The sequence below is a fragment of the Netta rufina genome (assembly GCF_964035555.1).
Source record: "Netta rufina genome assembly, chromosome: 1".
Classification (NCBI taxonomy): Eukaryota; Metazoa; Chordata; class Aves; order Anseriformes; family Anatidae; genus Netta; species Netta rufina.
The window spans coordinates 82,647,252-82,667,399 of NC_140123.1; the positions used below are offsets into that span (position 1 = coordinate 82,647,252).

At 39.8% G+C, this 20,148-nt stretch overlaps 1 protein-coding gene across 2 annotated transcripts in view; it reads left to right on the top strand.

The window, feature by feature from the left end:
* SMS (spermine synthase) overlaps nt 1-20,148 on the top strand; it is a 45,086-nt gene that overhangs the window by 14,967 nt on the left and 9,971 nt on the right. For both annotated transcript variants that reach the window (XM_084305899.1, XM_084305898.1), the window contains 7 exons: nt 8,583-8,676; nt 9,422-9,486; nt 12,011-12,186; nt 14,014-14,168; nt 15,087-15,176; nt 16,199-16,313; nt 16,854-16,933. In XM_084305899.1, coding sequence (XP_084162025.1) covers nt 8,583-8,676; nt 9,422-9,486; nt 12,011-12,186; nt 14,014-14,168; nt 15,087-15,176; nt 16,199-16,313; nt 16,854-16,933 — 775 coding nt within the window. The remainder of the gene's footprint in view (nt 1-8,582; nt 8,677-9,421; nt 9,487-12,010; nt 12,187-14,013; nt 14,169-15,086; nt 15,177-16,198; nt 16,314-16,853; nt 16,934-20,148) is intronic.

Sequence of the window (20,148 nt, forward strand, 5' to 3'; positions counted from 1 at the left end):
AGGCAAAAGATACTGCTGTCAGAGCAGTTGAATTGGTCCAACCCCCTACCCAAGCAGGGGCACACTGAGCAGGCTGCCCAGTGCTATGCCCAGGTGGCTTCTTAGTCTTTCCAAAGAGGGAACCTCCACAACCTAGAACATCACCAGCCTCTCTGGGCAGCCTGTCCTTGTTTGGTGACCTGTACGGTCAAGTGCTTCCTGATTTGCAGAGGTAACTTCTTGTGCTTCAGCTTGTGCCCATTGCCTCTAGTGACTCTGGCACAAGGTACCACTGAAAAGAGCCTGGCTCCATCCTCTTTGTACCCTCCCTCCATGTATTTATAGACATTGAGTTTCCTTCTGTCCCCTGAGCCTCCTTGTCTCCAGGCTGAACAGTCCCAGTCCTCTCAGCTTCTCCTCACAGGTACTTCAGTCTCTTCTTCATCTTTGTTGCCCTTTGTCATCTGTTGTTGGATTTTTTAGTATGTCCATGTCCCTCTTGTACTGAGTAGTTGAGAAGCGGAAGTAGTACTACAGGTGCATCATCACCAATGCTGAGTAGAGTGGAAAGAGCACTTCTGACCTGTTGGTGATACTTTACCTAATGCAGCTCAGGATACTGTTAGCCTTAGCAGCAAGGGTGCACTGCTGACTCATATTCAGCTTGGTGGCCAGCAGGGCCACCAGGTTCTCTTCTGCAGGGCTGCTTTACAGCTGGGTGGCCCCCAGCGTGTGCTGGTCCCTGTGGTTTTTCCTCCCTGGATGCAGGATTCTGCACTTCTCGTTGAACTTCGTGAGATTGTCAGCCCATGTGTCCAGCCTGTCCAGGTCCTTCTGGATGGCACTGTGGCCCTCTGAGTCAGCCACTCCCCTCAGTTTCATGCTATCTACAAATTTACTGAGGGTGTGCTCTACCCGCATTGTCGAGATTGTTAATGAAGACGTTGAACTCAATGGGACCCAGTATTGACACCCCCCCGACCTGTGTGGTGGTACTCTTGTTACTGACACCCTCTGCGGTACTCCACTTGTTACTGGCATCTAACTAGATGCCTTTAATTGTTCTGCCTTGTGTATAACGTGCTTCACTGTATGTATCACTAATATAAAATGTATATGGGTTCCCCAATGGAAATAATTGTCAGAAAGTTTGGGTTGGGTTTGGTTTGCGTAACGAATGACTGTTACGAGCTTAATGTTAAATTGGGTACAAACGTCAGTTCAAAAGTGTATTTCCTAATGAAGATGCTTAACACTGATTTTTAGAACTTTGAGAGCTTTTTTCATATAGCACAGGTCTTAGAGGCTTGGCTATTTCCAGATGAGTAATCCAAGAGATCATCTTGAACGTAAGGTATTGCGGTTTGTGAGGCAGCCTCTTCAAAACTGAAGAAGGAAGAACAGCACTGTGCAGAAGAGCTCCTAAGAGGAGATAGCTACTTGAAATGTGAAGTTTTTCTCTAGTGCAATGCTAAATGTAAACTAATAAAGAGTGGTTATTGCTTTCTTTTGGTATATTAAATGCAATCTGGACTATGCTGTATTCTAGACTGACTTTCTCTAGAAGTTACACATTTTAGCTAGTTAACTCATTATTTGTAGGGGTATGAAAGCACTTTTTCCCTATGCTTTGCCAGCCCTATTGAACAAACACTGACTTTCATACAGTAACACATGCAGGAGCACTCAGTTTTAGGACCTCAGCAGTTTTGTTTCCTTGAGTCCTGTGGTTTCACTTCCCTCATGGAAATGGTGTGTACTTTTTCTATGGCAGCCTCAAACAGACGATTTCTGTTAATGTCATGTGATGCAGTTAGAGTTAACTGAAACAAGGGAGCATGTAAATAAATACAAGCCAGGAGCCTTGACAGGTCAAAAACAGAAGCCAATCGACAGTTGCACAAAGGACAAAATGAATTGGTACAGGTACACATACCAAAGCTTTGATGCTAACCAAATGGGCTTTGTTTCAATACTAGTGATCTTATGTCTGCTTTTTAATTTGGAAAACTAAAACTATAAGTTTCTTATGCTAATCAAAAACAAAAGAGAAAACAGTGTCTGATACAACTAGTAAGAAATTAGCATGGGAATAGAGACCTTCCTTCCTTTCAGAACAGAGTACTCCTGGAAATTGAGTTTGTAGTGGAAAAGAAGAACAAAAATTACAAGGAGTAACCATGTCTGAAGTTGCACTTTTGACATACGCTTTTCTGGTAGGCGTGGTGGATATGGCTGGTTAGAAAATTTCCACAACAAGTGGAGGGGGACTAGCTAGCTCACGGATGTATTAGTCAGTGCTGTATGGGAGTTGGGGTTTTGTGAGTATGCATACACAAGCACGCTTTCAAACCAGCCGAAGATGTCTGAGCTCCTGCAAGATGCACAGCTGTTAAAACAAGCTAGGTACTAATCCGAAGAAAAACAAATGTCTGAGTTGAGATTGTAGATGTTGCTTAGCCATATATTACTATCTGAAGCCTGTGCAGATAACCCCAATAGCCTGTGGGGTGCCCTCTGTCACAGATTTTTGTCAACAGCCAGGCCTACAATTCAACACTTTGACAAAGATACTGTGTGTGAATAGCTCTGGAGGGCTGCAGTTGTTGAATGAGTTGGAGCTGATTTAGGGATTAAGCCATGCTTTCCTGTTGTCATTACCAGAGCAACAGCTCCATGTTGTTCTTTGTCTAAAGTAAGCAAAAGTCATGTTTGGCAACTTTACCTGGTCCATTAGCTTAGTGATACACTCTTGGGGAGGAAGAGGGAGGATGAAAACAGAGAGAGCAAGCTAATCAAAAGAAGTTCAACTGAAAATATTTTACTAATCAGGTTGTCAAACACAAGTATGAATGAAATATCCATTCATGCTCCAGAGCTGGGCAGGAAATCTCTCACTTCAGCCAATCAAGTCATTGTCTGCAGTGAATGAATGAGCTTTTCTGTGCTTTGCCAACTCCAGCGAGCAAGTGCTGCACTGGGGAATGGTAGCATGTGCTAGCTACTGTTCTGCGAGCTATGGGACCTCAGCAGTTTTGTTTTCCTGAGCTGTATGCTTTCAGAATGCTTGTAAAAACTGCATACGCCTTTTTAGGGGCCCCTTAAATAGCCTGCTTTCATTGAGGTGTTGCTCTGCTTCGGACTGGGCAGTTTGTGGTACTTTATATACAGTCATATGGCCTGTTACATCTTAAGGTTTAAAAAATAAAAGCCGAAGTAAGAAGATCATTGAAGCTGATACTGTATTGTGGTAGCCTCACTGCTCATAAATGAGTACTCTTCTGTGTACGTGTACAGCTATTAGGATTTTTCTCTTTATTGTTCTTCAGTCTTCCTCCTTCACATCTACTGTAATGCTTCCCTGATCCCTCTTGTGTCAAGTTCTGCCTAAAAGCTCCTTAAAAACTCACAAAATGGGAAATCTAGAGCCAGTGTTTCTACAGTACAAGATTGTGTTTTCAAAGGCTTTTGACCTCCCATATTTGTGCATCTATCTTAAGCTTCTCTGTTCTGTCTGAATTCTTGTGTAGAGAAATGTAATCCTACTGGCATTCGACTTCACTGTTTGCAGCAGTGCAAGATTTAGTCAGTTGAAGGTGTTGTTTTTTTTTGTCACTGAGATGACGATGTTGAATATGTTAACACTGTGAGGGGAGGGATGAGCATTTTCGCTTTTTTGTTTCCCACCTTGGTGTTTTGCTAACCACTGTATGTCAGTGTATTTCAAAGGAGCAGGATGGGCATTCCTCAGTGCTGTGTCAGATGAAAATGTTGGGGTTGATTCATTGAATTAGTCTGAGTGCAAAAATGGGCTGAAGAGTCAGAAGCAGTTGCTGGGAATCAGCAACAGTTTAGAACTACGAGAGCTTTCATTGCATTAATTTCCTTCTTTTGTAAGAAGAGGACAAGAATAGTCGTGCAGTGCAGTGAACAACTGGTTGCTTAATTCCTTAAGGTCCCTTAAGTACTTAGTAATTAAAATGAAGAGCGTTTAACAACAATGAAAAAGTAGGCTTTATTAAGATACCGTCATCATTATTTTTTTTTGTTGTTTTTGGAATTTCCTGGTATAAACAGGTTTTCATTTCCTCCTTCATGAGTAATTTGACAGGTGGCAACTTTCTTGGCAAGTTATTCTCCAAATACTTGCACTGTTACGTCAGGACTCCAAGTTAGTCTTTCAGCAGATAAAAGCTTTGATGGAATGAAGAGGGCTGTTGTAGGTACCAGTCTGTTTATCCAGTTTTGATCCCTAGGGAAAAAAAATCCTTAAATATGTAGGATTGTAACACGTACTGCTCAATACAAGGAGCTAAGGCAGGGCATACATTTTGGCTTACGATAGTTTGATCTCCCTGCTTCTAGTCCTTTCTAAGTTCAGATGTTTATCCAAAACCTTGCTTGGTTTCAATTACTTCTTAATTTGTGCAAACATAATATTTCTTAACTCATGATGTTCCCAGTTGTTCTGGGTGGCAAGATCCAGTGCTGTGAAGAACCTGTAAAAGTGTTTCTGTAATCACAATGCATTTGCAGGCAAGCACAAAAAGCCTGGCTGCTGCTGTAGATGATGTATGCAGGTATACAGATGCAACAGCAGGACCTTGTTACAGTGAGGACTGCTTCTCATGTGCAGATTTCCTTTCCCAATGGAAAGGAGAGGATCTCCTTATTTTTGAGCTTTTTCCTCACTGCTTTTATGACAGTACGTGCAAGCACACACCAAAGGTGGTAGGTGTTTTATTTCAAAGCTAGGAATTATTTTTTTCAGTGAGACAAAAAGCAGGAGGGAATTCTTGTGATGTAAACGTGTATTTTTGCAGCTCATTTATTATTTGGATTGTAAAGTAATCTTTGCTATATTTTTATGGGTAGGAAACTGAAACTGTATTATCACAGTTCTTTGACATTATGTCCCCCAGTATTATCGTAAGAGTTGCTGCTGAAGGCCTTCATTCACACATTTCACTCAGTAGATGCTTGTAACAAAAGCTAAAGTAGCCTTTGCTGTCTGCTGACTTAAGCTAGGAAGTCTGTGGGTTCAGCCTTGGCCTGCTGGTATTGCCTTAATACCACTGATCTGGTCACATTGCTGAATGCACGCCTGTACTATTTAATGATGGTGTGTTTTAGTCCTTACCGGATTTTGAACTTTGGGCATTGGATTTCCAGACAGGTGATTTTCAACAAATCTGTAACCAACCTGGATATGTATCAATTCCTTTGAGGGTTTTCAAATTTAAATCCAGGCTGTTCAACATAAATTTACTGTCTGAGGGCAGAGATTATCAACTGGACTTTCAGAACTTGAATTACTGACCAGAGCACTGCTCCAGTCTGCTCTCTCCCTTCAAGGTGTCAGGACCCCATTATTTCAGTAGAAGTAACAGTTGGACCCAATGAGTGATGGTTCTGCAGCATTTTTGTCTCTGCACCCTAATGCTATCATACGGGGTAAGTCAGAAGGCATGCAGATGTGCTTTTTAGGGCAACCCTCCTCTCAGCCTCCTACCCCTGAAAAAAGACCCCGAAACAGAGCCTACATACTGAGGAAACTTTTCCGCAGGCACAGGGGAAATTAAGACAATGCTAACTGTCAAATACTATGACACGTGATTTTTATTTTTATATTTTTTTAGGAAGGGGAACTCAAGTCACGGGACAAGAAATTTGTTATTGGCTTGTTGCTTTTGTTTGTGTAAATAGCAACCCCTGAAGTATGGGAATAGACTGGTAGAAAGATTTTTCCAGCAGCGTGAAGCTTTCTGGTATTGTGCCAGATTGAGAGGGCTTAATGGCAGTGCCATGTAATGAGCTATAAGGACTCATCTGTCCCAGGTGCCACAGCTCTGAGGGCATGGAGCAGCTCTCTTGGCTTCACCAGAAACGGAGTGAGTGGTTGTGTCCAGAACCCTCTGGAGTCGCCGGTGCTCTCTGCTCGCTTCTCCAGTTTTGCTTAGCACCCTCTGTGTGTTGCAGGAAATACTCGTGAACTGTAACCTTATTCTTGCAAGGAGAGCTCCTTCACATGCTCTCAAAGGCTGAGCAAGGAGAATTCATAGCTCAGAAGTTGTCCCAGTTTTTTGTGGGCTATTAGGTGGTAATTTTGAGGAGCACCTCGGGAAGGAGACTGAATTTACCAGATAGGAATGGATAAAATGGGAAGTGCAGTGGATGGACTAGGTAGATGGACTTCTCGAGGGAAGCATTCATTTAAAAAATTGTCCTGCTTCACTGAGACATACCAGCTGGATACTTGCTCGCTGTGTGCATTGAGTATTGTTGGTAGGATTTTCACCAGAGCTGTCCTCTGCAGTAGCTGCTCTGTACCAAGTACAAAGAGAAATTAGGAGAAGCAAGCAAGTAATTTGAATCCCTTTGGTTCTGCGGGGTGTAAAGTCATGGAGAGAAGTGCTTAAAAACTCAAAAGACCAGTAGAAACTTAGGGGCAAGAAGGGGTGTTCCTGCCCTTTCTTTTTTAATCTTAGTAGCTGTGTCCTGTTGGTACTGATGAGAACACCAGCTTAAATTACAGGATGTTGCAATTTCTCTGTGTGGCCTGAGGTGGCCCAGTGTGAAAAGTATTGAACTGTATAAGCCACCAGTGGGTGGGACACAGTACAGGAGTACAGTAATACAGTCGGTACAGTAGAATGCGTTTATCCAGTTTTTCCTGAACACTTTCATATGTAGCCTGTATGATAGGAATGAAAAGCTGCCCCAGGAGTGCTTGAATACTGAAAATACTTACACTGCTGTTCTGATTAGCTCGTAAACCTGCTCTCTTTTGTGGCAGAACTCTAGCTGGTAGTTAAAAACAACAACAAAAAACACAACAGAAAGACCTGTTTACTCCTTGACTGTTTTCATTCTTTCATTTTAAACAGGATATTTTATTCTATGCATGAGTAATTTCTTATGCAGGAGGAATTTCCTGGTAATGGTTTTGGAGGGAGTACCTACTTCATGGTTAGTGGTTGAGTTTAATGGCCATTGCAGAACAGGCGTTTTTCTAGTGCCTGATTAAAAAATACTTGTAGGGAAGACACCTAGTGGACAAGTGCTGAAATGTAAGTAGAGCCACTAAAAGTTGGTGCCCCTATGCAGGTAGTTAGGTGGGGAAACCATGGTGGAAGTGCGTGTTCTGTATAGAAATACCTTTCTGTAGGCAAGACCTATACATAAAATCTGGAGGAAAGTCAGAGACTTCTCAGGCTTGTCTTTTGAAGAGAAGTGTGTGGCACCCTGGTTCATCTGTTACCTTTGAACAAACCACAGCTACAGTTAGCTGATATCCAAAGCTGGTTGTGTCCTTCAGCAGTGCAGTGAGTGTGTTTTCATTCTTGCATCACTTCAAGCAGTTTCATCATTTGATCCCTTTGCAGTTACCAAAAAAATTGTAGTCTTCAGGTAACACCTACAGAATATTATGAATTTCTCATCGGGCTGCAGCTGTGGTTGTGTTTGCTGCCCAAAGCTCCCACTAACACATGAGAAGTGGCGTAGGCTTTGGGGCTCACAGTTTAATAAAGAAGCTGTGGAAAAGTCAAAAGACAGGAATGGTGGAGAGAGGGGAGGAGGTCACCTGAACTTTTTGCCTTAACTGAAGGAGTTGGTTTGTTATTTGCCTTTGAGACTGAGTAGTAGGGTGATAGGAGCAGACAAGCAAATAAAGGGGCATTCAGAAAGTGTCTGTAGCTTTACCTGGAGTTTCTCAGTGTTGTGCTAATGAGCCTCCATCCCTCAATACCCTTCTTTCTTTGCTCCACTCTTACTGTTCCCATCCGCTCCTCTATCCTCTTTTACATCAGTGTGTGCCTCCCTTCCCTTTACTTCCTTTGTGTACTTGTAGCCTTTCTGTTTCTTTTTGTCTTCTCCCCTCCCCAGGATGGAGGATATAGTTTCTGTTTCTGTTTTCGTGTGTCCTTCCTGTAAGTACTTATCTTTTGTTCGTTGCAAGTTCCAGAAGGTCTTCCAAGTTCTTGGTTGCTGTAAGAAACAGAGCGTACAGCACTAGTGTTGTCTATGCTTGCATCTGCACTCATCAATGAGGATTTGCTGCTGCAATTTGTCAGTCGAAGCCATGCTTGCTTCAGGAGGTTTATTGTTTCTGGTGTGTATATTTTTATTCAGCTTTGAACGTCAACACTGTCTCTGTGAACAATTGCTATACGTTTTGAAAAAAGACACCAAAAAACGAGAAGGGAGATAGAGGGGAGGGAACATTCCTAGTTGTTTTCTTGAGCTTTGTTTTCAGTTTTAAAGAAAGCCCCACTTGCCCAAGCAGGCCTTACTCAAAGAGCTGAGAGCAGTAGTCAGTGTACTTCCCCCTCATGCAGTGGCTGTTCTGGTTTAAACACCATGTTCATTAACTTGCTGCCTGCTGCTTAGTTATGTAGTAACTGGCATGCCCTTGAAACTTTCAATTTATTGCTTAGTGACTTCTAGAGGAAGAACGGAGCTGGAACTATCAACAGCTGACAGACTGCTGGAAAAAGAAATGGTCATTCTTAATTTAATACAAGTCATTTCAAACTTTCTTTGCTCTCTCTCATTTTTGTTAGTAAACAAAATCATCATCATTGTCTCTCCTTGTCTTGTAGTTTTGCCAATTTGAGAATTTACCCTCATGGATTAGTGTTGGTGGATCTGCAGAGCTACAATGATCAAACAAAAGGAAAAGAGGAAACCGATCGGGTATGAACCTTACTGTGTTTACCAAACTGCATAGGCAGTCACTTCTTTTTTCCAGGTCTATCAAAATCTATATCTAGATGAATAGATCTAATCTATATTTTCATAAAATGTTTTAAAATATCTAAGCTTGTTCAAACCTAGTGCTTACAGACAAGGAATAGTAGTGCTATATGAATATGCGCAGATGTGCATGTCCCGAGTCTCAAATTCTTTGCTGTAAAAGTTGTAAAGCCCTAACAGCCTCAGTTAGGGCTCAGTTCCCTTCCTATACTCAGGGCAGTGAGAGAGAAGGGATGCTTAACCCACAACCTGGTGTACTAGCGTAGGATTTTCTTCTCTAATGTGGGAAATGGTGAGCCTTTATTTTAAAACTTCTTCCTCATGGAGAAATAATTTCTTCTCATCCAACATGAAAGCTTCAGAGCTGAGATATTTGGGGATAATGAAACCTTCCAGGATTCTTGTGCTCCCCCTTTGGGTTGCAGCTTAAAGGTCTGGCTGTTAACCTGGAGGACAATAACCTGGAGAATATAATGATGACAGCTGCTACGGTATGCACATTCTTGCTAGTAATGAAGCTAAGGCAATTAGCTAAGGCTAATTATTCATGGACTTCATGTTATATTGCAAAATCTTTCACTGCAGGTGCTACTTTTTATTGCCTTCCAACTAGTCTAATTTAACAGATGTTTTACATCAGGTGATCACTTCTATAAATTCCACCTCTCATTTGCTATTTTTTCAGCTTCTAGACAAAGTAGAAGAAAGAATGAAAGAATTATTTCATGGCAACATAAAAAGGGTAAAACGGTAAGTTCACGCATATATTTCCATATGTGTCTCTTGGTTGCTTAGTTGCTAAAGATAATAAACAAATTATACTGTATAATTTGCTATACAGCTGTGAATAAGGAGCCTGAAATAAGAATTTTTGCGTATTTTTTCTCCTAATATTTTAAAATTGGTTTATTGAAGATGCTGTGAAGTTTCTCATTATGTTCAGCTTGATCTTCAGTGTTGTTACTTTGGGCAAGGATTATTTCTTTTTACTATTTTCTGCAACAGTTTCATGAAGCGGTGTGAGAAAAGGCAGACAGAAGGCAAGAGCTGGGGAGCCGAGGGTGGTAGCAGGACAGGCCAGGGCATGGACCTTACCAGGCCCTGTCCCACAGCTACTGAACGGGCCAAGCAGGGCAGGTGATGGCCAGGGCCAGCCACAGCACTGTGGCTGCCAGGCAGGGCCAGGGTGCTGAGGCAGCCCCGTGGCCAAGCTGTGTGTCAGGAATGGCAAAAGACACGGCCAGGCCCAGGCCTAGCTGCAACCCAGCTCAGGCAAGGGCCAGGGCCAGAGCTGAGGTGCAAGCCCCTGGCATGTGGAGGAGGCCCTCCTGCAGCTCTGTCACACACGGGTCTGTTCCAGCAGCCAGAGCAGGGTTAGCCAGCATAACCCCACAGAGCTGGCCTTGAGTATGGGCAGCCAAAGCCCCAGTGGGAATGTGTGTGTGTGCTTGTGGCCCTCCAAGAAGATCGAAATGCTTTGTAGCAATTTTTTTTATGTGTCACTGAAAGAAGATAATAACATGTTGTGCTTTGCAAATCTTCCCTCAGTTTGGTTTACTTAAATACAAGATTATATGTCAAACTGGGGGGATTGTTAACAGTGGGTTTTTGACTAGTGCGGAGAAAACATTCACACCAGTTGTTCCCCGGGGGTCTGGAAAGGGCACAGCTCACTTAAGTGTCTTCACAGTGACTAGCACCTTGGAGCAGAGGGAGCATTTGCTGTGGACATGAACTTCACTAGGTGATGCAGCAGTGTAAAATCAACAAGATATACCTTAAAGACAAGAAGCAAACTACAAAATGGGAAAACAACTAAGCAGTGCTGCAGCAGAAGACTCTGAAGGTTATAGGAGACTACATTTAAAGTGATAGTGATTTGAAAGTGTTGCTATACATTGCATATTGTATTTTGCATTGTGTGTAAAACAGAGAGGTAGTTAGTTGTTTTGCTTTACTTTGTCCTGGTAAAGCCTTACCTGGAGTACAGTGTGCAAATACAGATCATTTTGTGTATGTGTGTATGAAGGAAACGCTTTCTTGGAGGGCATTTTAATGCTGCAATATTATGTTGAGAGTTTGTGGAATCCCTGTGATAGGAACTTGTTAAGCATGGGTCAGGAAAAAGTCTGAGGTGATCTAGATTCATGTGGTTACCTTAGTATAGGAAGATGAACCTCTTAGAACAATGGATATGGTATGGATCTTGTAACACATGCCTCAACTTTTTTTAAATTTGCTTTGCATCCTTCTGGTGTTTGCTTCACACATCAGCTCTATCGGAATTACTGCTGCTGCAAATCATTTCTGCCTTTTTCCTTGACCTTGTGAATAGAAGCTCTTGTTGTCAGCATGTGCTGCCATCGTGTGGTTCAGTGAGGGTACAAAATATTTCTGATAAGTTCATAGATAGTCACTAGTGAATTTGCAGGAAGCTTGTCTGTCTGGTTTTCTCCTGCACCCTCACCTGAAAAAAAAACTAAATTTCTGGAGTGTATGTACGGGAAATTTGATGAACTGCATGCCTGCATGTTTTGCATAAAATGGAATTCAATCAGTTTGGTCAGTCGCTTGCATTTCAAGTATATTTTGTCTTTTCAGGTGTAATACTGATTTGAATCATACTTGTATTGGAATTAAAAAGAAAAAACAAAACAGCCTGCTTGCCCAGGTGCTTAAACCACATTAAAAAAGTATTGCAAGCTATCAGTTGAGATTTTACAATATGTGGATATCAAGGATTGTGCTTAAACACTGCAAACTTGGCTCAGTTTGAAGCACTGTAGTAGTTCACTTCTGTGTATGCATATGTGTTTAAAATATCTCTCAGTACAACTTTAGAAGGGTGAGACACTAATTTCAAAGAAATAGCATTCTTAGCTGAACAGAAGGTGGGAAGATGTTTTGTCATTGTTTTTTGTCATAAAAACAATTTTTGTATTGTGTCAATTACTAGTCGTGAACTAATTATTCTGCAGAAACTACTGTGTTAAGTAAATCCCTTCTCTTAGGGTAGAGGTACGCTCATATGCACATTGTGAACTTTGTTGTACATAAAGAATGACCACTGATATTTCATCGGTGCATTAGCAAGTTATGTATATTCAACGTCTCATAGGTTTCTTAAATTCCTTGAGCATTTGATCTTATAAATCCTCATTTACTCTTGTAAATACTTTCTATTTATTAAGCATAGTCGACAGGTTGTTAACAAGAAATAGAAAAAATAAACTTTATCAAATGTTTGGTAATTCCTCTTCTTATTTTTTTCCAGATTGCCAGCCATTTTGAGAGGAGGCGCCATTGATAGGTATTGGCCCACAGCTGATGGACGCTTGGTGGAGTATGACATAGATGAAGTTGTTTATGATGAAGATTCACCTTTTCAGAATATTAAGATTCTACATTCAAAACAGTTTGGGAATATTCTTATCCTCAGTGGGGATGTTAGTAAGTACTGTCTCACTGGAGGATCTTTGGCGTGAACTAATCAGAAATGTTTTCTCTGTTGCTTTGTCACAGTTTTAACAGATTACTAAGGGTCATGGTAATGATATATGAAGCTCCATATATGCATGTACATCTCTGCATTTAAATCAGAAATGCTGACCAGACGTAAAATCCAGAGTACAAACAAGATTTTTTTTTCTTTTTCCAAAGTTTCTTTCTTGCTCTGGAAAGTAGTACAGGAGAATTAAAGTTAGTGTGTTCTCTACCACAGCTTGCTAACCCCTTCATTCATTTGATCTTTTACCTGTCTGTTGCAAGAGCAGCCTCTTGAGCAACCTCTCTTTGACAATAAACCAAACTACATTATCAGTCTTCAAAACACAGTGGAATTCTCAAGCAGCATCCAGAAGTGGAAACTGGTGGTGGTGGTGGGGATAATCCTGCTGCTCTCTTCTCTATCTGTGATGATGGAATTACCTCCTCAGTGAAATCAGCCATAACAGCTGTATCTTAACTCATTTAGCTGCTATGTTGTTGAACTTCTTCTGCCTCTTTCTTCTCCAAAATACTCAGTTGAACTCTCAGTTAATAATAAAAGGTGACCCAACCTTTATGGGTGGTTCTTTATGTGTAGTACTCTGCTGACCTATGTATGATTGAAGGTGAACCTTGGAGAACATATGTTACTGTTCTTGTAAACTGTGTAAGGATGCTATTTACTAGAAAACCTAGATATAAAGGAGTATGTTTTGTAAAGCCCCTTAATATTTATGTTGAAAAGTACTGACTGAAGTAGATGGGGTTGTTCCTGTCTGAGGTTAGGATAGCTAATTTGAGGCTAATAGCAGAGTAATTAAGAATTTTGCCTGTAGCTTTTTGAAATCACCAGAAATACCTCTAAGCATTCAATTTAGCTTTCTGCAGCTGTCAAGGGGACTTACGGAATTCTGTGCAGATGGCAGCTGTGAGTGTTAATACTTAAGTCATCAGCAAAGTATTCTCTAATTCAGTTAGTATTGTATCTGAATTGCCAAATTAGGTATCCAATACTTCTGGCCAGAAATTTTCATCTGAGCTTCATATGGAAATGAGGTTTTGTTTGAACACTGTCACAGCATGCCTCATAAAAAGGGATGTACGCCATTACTTATTTACCTTCCACAGGATTTGAAAATATTGCTCTATGTTATTCTTTTACCGTGCAATTAAGTGCTGATTGGCAGGCATAATATTAGGGTATGTTTTGCGCAGCAGCACATCATTGCTTTGTAGCTCAGATCTGTTATTACAGCTGAAGAAAGTTATTGCCTGGTTTGAAGCTAATGGCAAACAAGTCATCAGAAGTCATGCTTCGGGGCCCTTCAGCAGTTAGGTATTAATGGTCATGCTTATGCTTCTGTGCAGGGAGCCACAGGGGTGCATCTAGGTTGGTGCTAGTTGGGGTCCAGAGTGTGCTTCCAAAAGTCTCCTGATTGTCCTTTGCTACACTACTCTGACGTAAAAATTCATGGAAGTGTGCCAAGCGTGGACATCAAGTCTTAAGTACCAACTGTTCTACTCTGCAAATGTGCTTCTCTTGGCACATAGTATGTGCTAATGCGGATGTAGCCGTTGTTGGGTTTTCACTGAGAACTGCAGAAATCCTGTATGGGATGCTTTCATTAGCTCTGGTAAATCACAGGCCTCCTTAGTACCTGACCTGTGTCTCAGAGAGCTGGGTTGTTTGTGTAGATGCTCTTGGTCTGTATGATATCACCTGTGGATTAATGAGAATAATTAAAGATGTTTTTGTCCAACTCTTTTTCTCTTTCTCTTTCTTCCATTCAGATCTGGCAGAGAGTGACCTGGCATATACCCAAGCCATAATGGGCAGTGGAAAGGAAAACTATGCTGGCAAAGAAGTGCTAATCCTAGGAGGTGGTGATGGGGGTATACTATATGAGATAGTCAAACTGAAGCCAAAGATGGTTACTATGGTAGAGATATCCTTTGACAAATGACTGATTGTTCATTTCAACATTGTGCATTCTGCATTTCCTCTGACGTCGTAGTGTTAAGCACAACTATCAGGCTCTAATTTGCATGAGGAGATAGGGTTTACATTGAAATTTATATTTTGTGTGCTTGGATAAGCCAATGACTACATCTTTTTGCATCTGTCGTGTGCTTTCAACTTCCCAACCAATACAATAATTATTGTGTAGCACTTTACACAGGACTGCGAGGGAACACTTTTCTCATCTGTCTGTGATGTTTTGTTACCACAGAAGATGAGTCCATCAAGTCACTGGCTTTTCCTTTGTGTATTTTTTTTCTCTTATTTTTTTTTTTATTAAAAAAATTCTTAGAAGCAAAGTAAATTAACAATAGGAATGTCATTGCTTGGTGAATTGTACTGTTGGCAGTATGACCAACTCTTTCCCTATCTTACAAATACTGATATAAATCAGGTATTTAACATTCTGTAGTTGAAATAGTTTGTAACATAAACCACTGTTAGCCATTTGAAATGTTGATCATCCTAGTTTTTGGGCGCCCCTTGCTAGAAACAAAAATGGTGGTTTTGAAAATGTAGTCCTTATCTACTTTAGCTTTATGTTTTTTTGTTGTTTTGTTTTTGTTTTTTAATATGCTATCCTATTGTTCAAATTTCAAACATGAACAGTAATAGTAACCCACAATGCCAGAAATTGTTTAAAAAAAAAAACAAACACACACATCTTGAACCTCTAACTGAACTGGGGACAAATAACTAAGTTTGGCTACTGTGATGTGTAGCTAAAATTTACATATTATTATCCCTTTGTAAATTTCACCTTTTTGAGAATTTCTTTCTGAAGAAAAGGGAACAGTTACCTGTGTTATTTCTGGAATGTAGAATGCCTTAACTGTCTTCAAACATTGACCAAATGGTGATTGACGGGTGTAAAAAATACATGCGTAAAACATGCGGAGATGTCTTAGACAATCTGAAAGGAGAATGCTATCAGGTAATTTTTACTTTGCTTTCATCAAAAATAATACTTCAAATGTAATTGCCTCTAGGTTGGAAGTTTGGTGTGGGAAAGTTTTTTTTGAGGAGAAGCCTTTTGATTTTTTTTCTTAATTTTGGGAAGGATTTGTTTCCATTTGTAATGATATTTCTAAACTTTAGTTGCTGTCAGTGGGGTTTGTTTTGGAAGTATACATTAGCTTCAAAATACTTTTAAGTTTCCACTTGTAAAATAATTATTTATATCCCTTAAGGAATATGAAATATGAGAATATTTGTTGCCATAACTTAACAAATGAAGAGGAAATAACGGTAAGGATGCAGTGTTAAACATAAATTCTTTAAATTGATAAAAAGGAGAAGAAATGTGTATTGTTAGGTTTCCTGCCGCTACTGAGAATATCTGAATTGGTAATACATTTTTTAAACACTGTTTTTAATTTGCAGACAAAATTTATTACCATTACATTCCTAGTGTACTAATAAATAGATAAATGCATGCAGCCCTGTGGTTAAGGATTTTACGTGTAAGATCTCACAGAGCTTTCAAACTGGCCCAGGTGTGATCTGACATGTTTATTGGTAGCCCTTTTCCATTTTCATCACTGTGCCTTGAAGTTTTTGTAAATACTAGTTTACAGGTGTGAGTTTAAAAATGCTTGTAGAAAGTTAACAGAGAACTCACATGCTACTTTGCATGAGTCAGTGGCCCTTCATACAAATACCTCATTTTACTGGTGTGTTGGGAGACTGAAATGTCACTGTCAGAACAGTGGTCACCCAATAGTCAGAGCTAGGAAATTCAGTCCTGTGGTGCATTGCACTTCTCACAATTCCTGCAGCTGTTTGTTTTCTTTATATGATGTGAAAAGTTGAAAATGGAGCCTGAAGTTAAATCCATGTTTCATATTGTACTTCTTTTTTTTTCCCTGCTTGGTCCATGTGAATCCGTGTTTGTTCCTTTTACCTGGTCAGTTCTAGGGTATTTTGAGGACTAAATACAATACTTCATTCTTTTAGGTTCTAATTGAAGACTGTATTCCTGTACTGAAGAGGTATGCCAAAGAAGGAAGGATGTTTGATTATGTAATCAATGATCTGACAGCTGTTCCAATCTCCACATCTCCAGAAGAAGGTTAATTTTCTAATTTATCTTCCTAAACTTCTGAATATTTTCTCCATTTTCCTACTGCATAATAATTGGCAATTTGCATAAAAAGTACCTTGATTCTTGTCTTTCTTAATAGTAATCTGAGGAGCAGTGAACGACAATAACACATTTGTTCCTTTTGAATTTTTTCTTAAGTATTAGAAAAAATTAACAATAGCATAGAATGCTTTTAAACTGTGCACTTACATGAACTTGTGTAACTCTTGGGGAGTTTACATTCCAGTAGCCCATCCTCCCCAACCCTCCAAGTTAATTAAAATTTTAATTAAAACAAAACAAAATTTAGGGAAATTATTCTCAAGAAAACTAGAGAATACTTGATTCCACCATCACTACCATTGTGTATGGGGTGGGGTTTGATTGTTTTCCTTTTTGTGGTGTTTTTTTCTATGTTTTTTAAAACTGTAGGGTAGCTACTCTATTGAAATGGTGGACATGTTGCAAATCTTGACTGCATAACAGTAAACAAGCCAGTGATGTTTTTTAATCATACTCTATACGCAGATTCCACGTGGGAATTCTTGCGGTTGATTCTTGACCTCTCAATGAAGGTCCTGAAGCAAGATGGAAAATATTTCACACAGGTATGATATCTGAATGTAAAGTATTGCTGTATATGTATTGCAATCAGGTACTTTAAAAAAAGAAAAAGAAAAAAGCTAACTTAAAATCTAATAGGAAGCTGTTTTTTTTCTTTTTAATAATTCGTTTGGGATTTTTGCATGGGGGCTTTCCAAACTAACCTTTCTTTTTTCATTTTCAACTGAAATTGTAAAGTCTTTGAACTTAAAAACATAATTTCAAGAATCAGCAAGGCTGATACTTTAGTTGTAAGCAGTTCTCAGAAAAGCAGAACACGTGTACTTCATAAAGATAGATATGGTTTTTAAGCTAGTATCTTCAGTAGTATAGTGTAAGACATGAAAATCTGTGTCATTCATAAAGGTGTAAGGATTTCCCATAGGTACAATGGGATGAGAAGATGAGTCAGTTGGGAGTAAATACTCTCTTCTTGCTTTCTATCCACTTCTAATGCAAATCACTGATTTGACTTCTGGGAAGCAGATTTTGTTTTAATCCACTTGTTACAATGGTTGGTGTTTTATGAAATGTTTTATACAGTTCAAAGTTTTTTTTGTGTATCAAGTTTCTAGTCCAATTCCATTTAAATATAATTTAAAACTTATACTTGCTATAGTATAGCCACCTCAGGTATAATGTAATTGTGGTAAAGCTTTCCTCTGAAGATATTTTCTATATGTAATTCTGAATATAGAGTGCCACAAAGCTGTGAGCAATTGTACAGAAACATGACAAGACCCAGCAGACGGATGACTGAAATGCCTCTGAAGCCGTATTTCTTTTGTGTCATGCCCATACTTTAACTAGTCTTCTGATGCGTGTAGCATCTAAGTGCAGCATTTTGAAATATCTCGTTAAGCTCTGAAATAACTCTGCTAAAATTATGCATTCGAACACTCATTTAATATTCCAGTCAGAGCTAGCTTTCGGAGGTGTGCAAAGGAATTGGTTTGCTCTTAAATTGGATGGGTTCTTGAGAAATTTGAGTTACAGAAAGAGGGGTGTTCTTTTGGCAACTTTACCGTGGTGCTTAATTTTGAAATGCAGTGGTTTTGTGGGCAAGGTAAATTATCTTGTGGTTGTATTGAGATACAGCTAAAACAGTCCTATCATGCCGTAAATCTTAATGGCTTTTTTATTCTGTTAATAGTGGAAATACTCTGGACAGGTGTTGGCATTGAAAAGAGACTACATCTTTTAGACAGACCAAGCACTTCTGGTGCAGTGTTGCTACCTGTGACATATACAGTGAAACTGTGTATTTCTTTATACATATGTCTTTAGTAGTGGATATGAAAATGGGTGTCTGTGGACTGCTATCTGTCAGATTTTGCAGAAGGACTCCTGGAGGAAGCTTATGCTGGAGTGATGGCCATGCTGCAGCCAGGGACCATGGAGGTGTTTTTTCTGCATCAAGCTGAAACCAGTAGAGGTTGGGACTGGTGCAGCCGTGGCTGGGCTAGACTGGGTTAGACTGTGGGCAGAAGTTCAGACATGACTGATACTGACTTTAGTAGCCAACCACAGTGACACACTGATGTGTTAGTTGTTAAATTACAGGCATTTTTAGCTCTTTGTATGTTGTCTATTTAAGTTACTTTTGTTCCAACTGTTAACTTCCAGGATGCCTGTCCTGGGTAGCAGGCTGCATTTTACTGCTGAAGAAATCAGAAGCCTGTTGAGGAAGCTGTGTTTTTAAAACCCAAGACCTTGTGTGTCATTCCTCCACCTGCTTTCTTGAAGTGCTTGTTGGTTCTGTAAAACAAAAAATATGTTTAATATCATCAAGAAAAGTGACTGAGGGAATGTCCACCTAATTGTTACGGCCTGGCCTTCACTGTGAGGAGATGCCTGATAGGAAAGATGCTGGAAAAGTCATTGTCTTACTGGTTACTGGCAAGTAGCTATGGTTCCTTTTTCTGTCTTGGCATTATGTTGTACTACCGTTTGGATCTTGTCCTCTGTAGCCTGTCTTCTGACAGTTGTGCTTACAGAGGTTACCTTGTGTATCTCATTAGAATGTTATTTATTTCAGTGCTCAAGAAATCCTATATCCAAAAGGAAAACGCTGTTCACAAATTGGCAGACTCGAGTATTGTGTTGCTGCCTGACTCTCTTAAATACCACTGCTAGCAAAAATAAATGGAAATGCTCATCACCTGTTCATTGAGCTGTGAACAAGTTTTGGAAAATGTTACCTTTCAAGCACATAAACTGATTTTGGGGTGTTTTACAGCAGACGACAAGAAGGTGTATTTATGCTATCAGAAGGAGCAAACCACTGCAGGTATCACTCAAGAAAGCTATCAACAGGCAGAGTCTAGACATGTCTAACTGCAGTGCTCTCCAGTCCACAAGCGCAGGCTGAAAAACAGTCTTCAGAATAGCTGGGGATGTTTGGGAAATGAAAACAATTGGTAGTAGGTTGGTAACATGGAAGCAATACAAGTAATATTGCAGGCTATAACTGCTAGAAGAAAATAGTTGTGCACTTCAGCTGTAGCTTTCTGTTCCCATTCAGTAATACTTTCCTCTAGAGTTCTGTGAACTGTTTGCAGTGTAAGTGAGAATTGAGTCTTTTGTTTAGGCCCTGTGATGTAGCTCTGAACTTCCAGATTTTTTTCCTGTTTTTTAATTGTTAAAATTTGATGATTTCATATGCATTAACTAGAAGAAATACTCATACACAAATAATTACTTAATGGTATTTTTGATTGACTTAAAATCCCAAATTCATCAACGTATAAGTGCACAAAAATACCTGGTTTTTACTTAATTGCATTGTGCAGATGGTGTGATGGCTTCTCTTTTCATCTGCGGATGACAAAATGGATGGTGCCATTGCTGTGCTCACTGGCTGTGAGTCTTCTTCTGCAGAGTTTATTCAATAAAGAATATTTGCAGGCTAATTTGATTTTGGTTAGATGTTGCAGGTTTTAATGCAGACACTGTATTTTTTGGATGGTATGTACATTACCAACAAACAAAAAATTTTGAGTAAATCTGCTGATGTTGACAGCTTCCTCTAATCCATATCCTTTCCTCTAATTGAGACCAAAGTGCATTAAGAATGGGGCATGGACCCTGACCTCAGAGCTGAGAAGTGTTCCCGGACCCAGAATTTGCAGTTACCTGTTCAGTGTTTGTATGCAGAGGCAAAAATTTTTTTAATTTTTACATTTTTTTTTTTTTTTTTACATTTTTTACAATTTTTTTG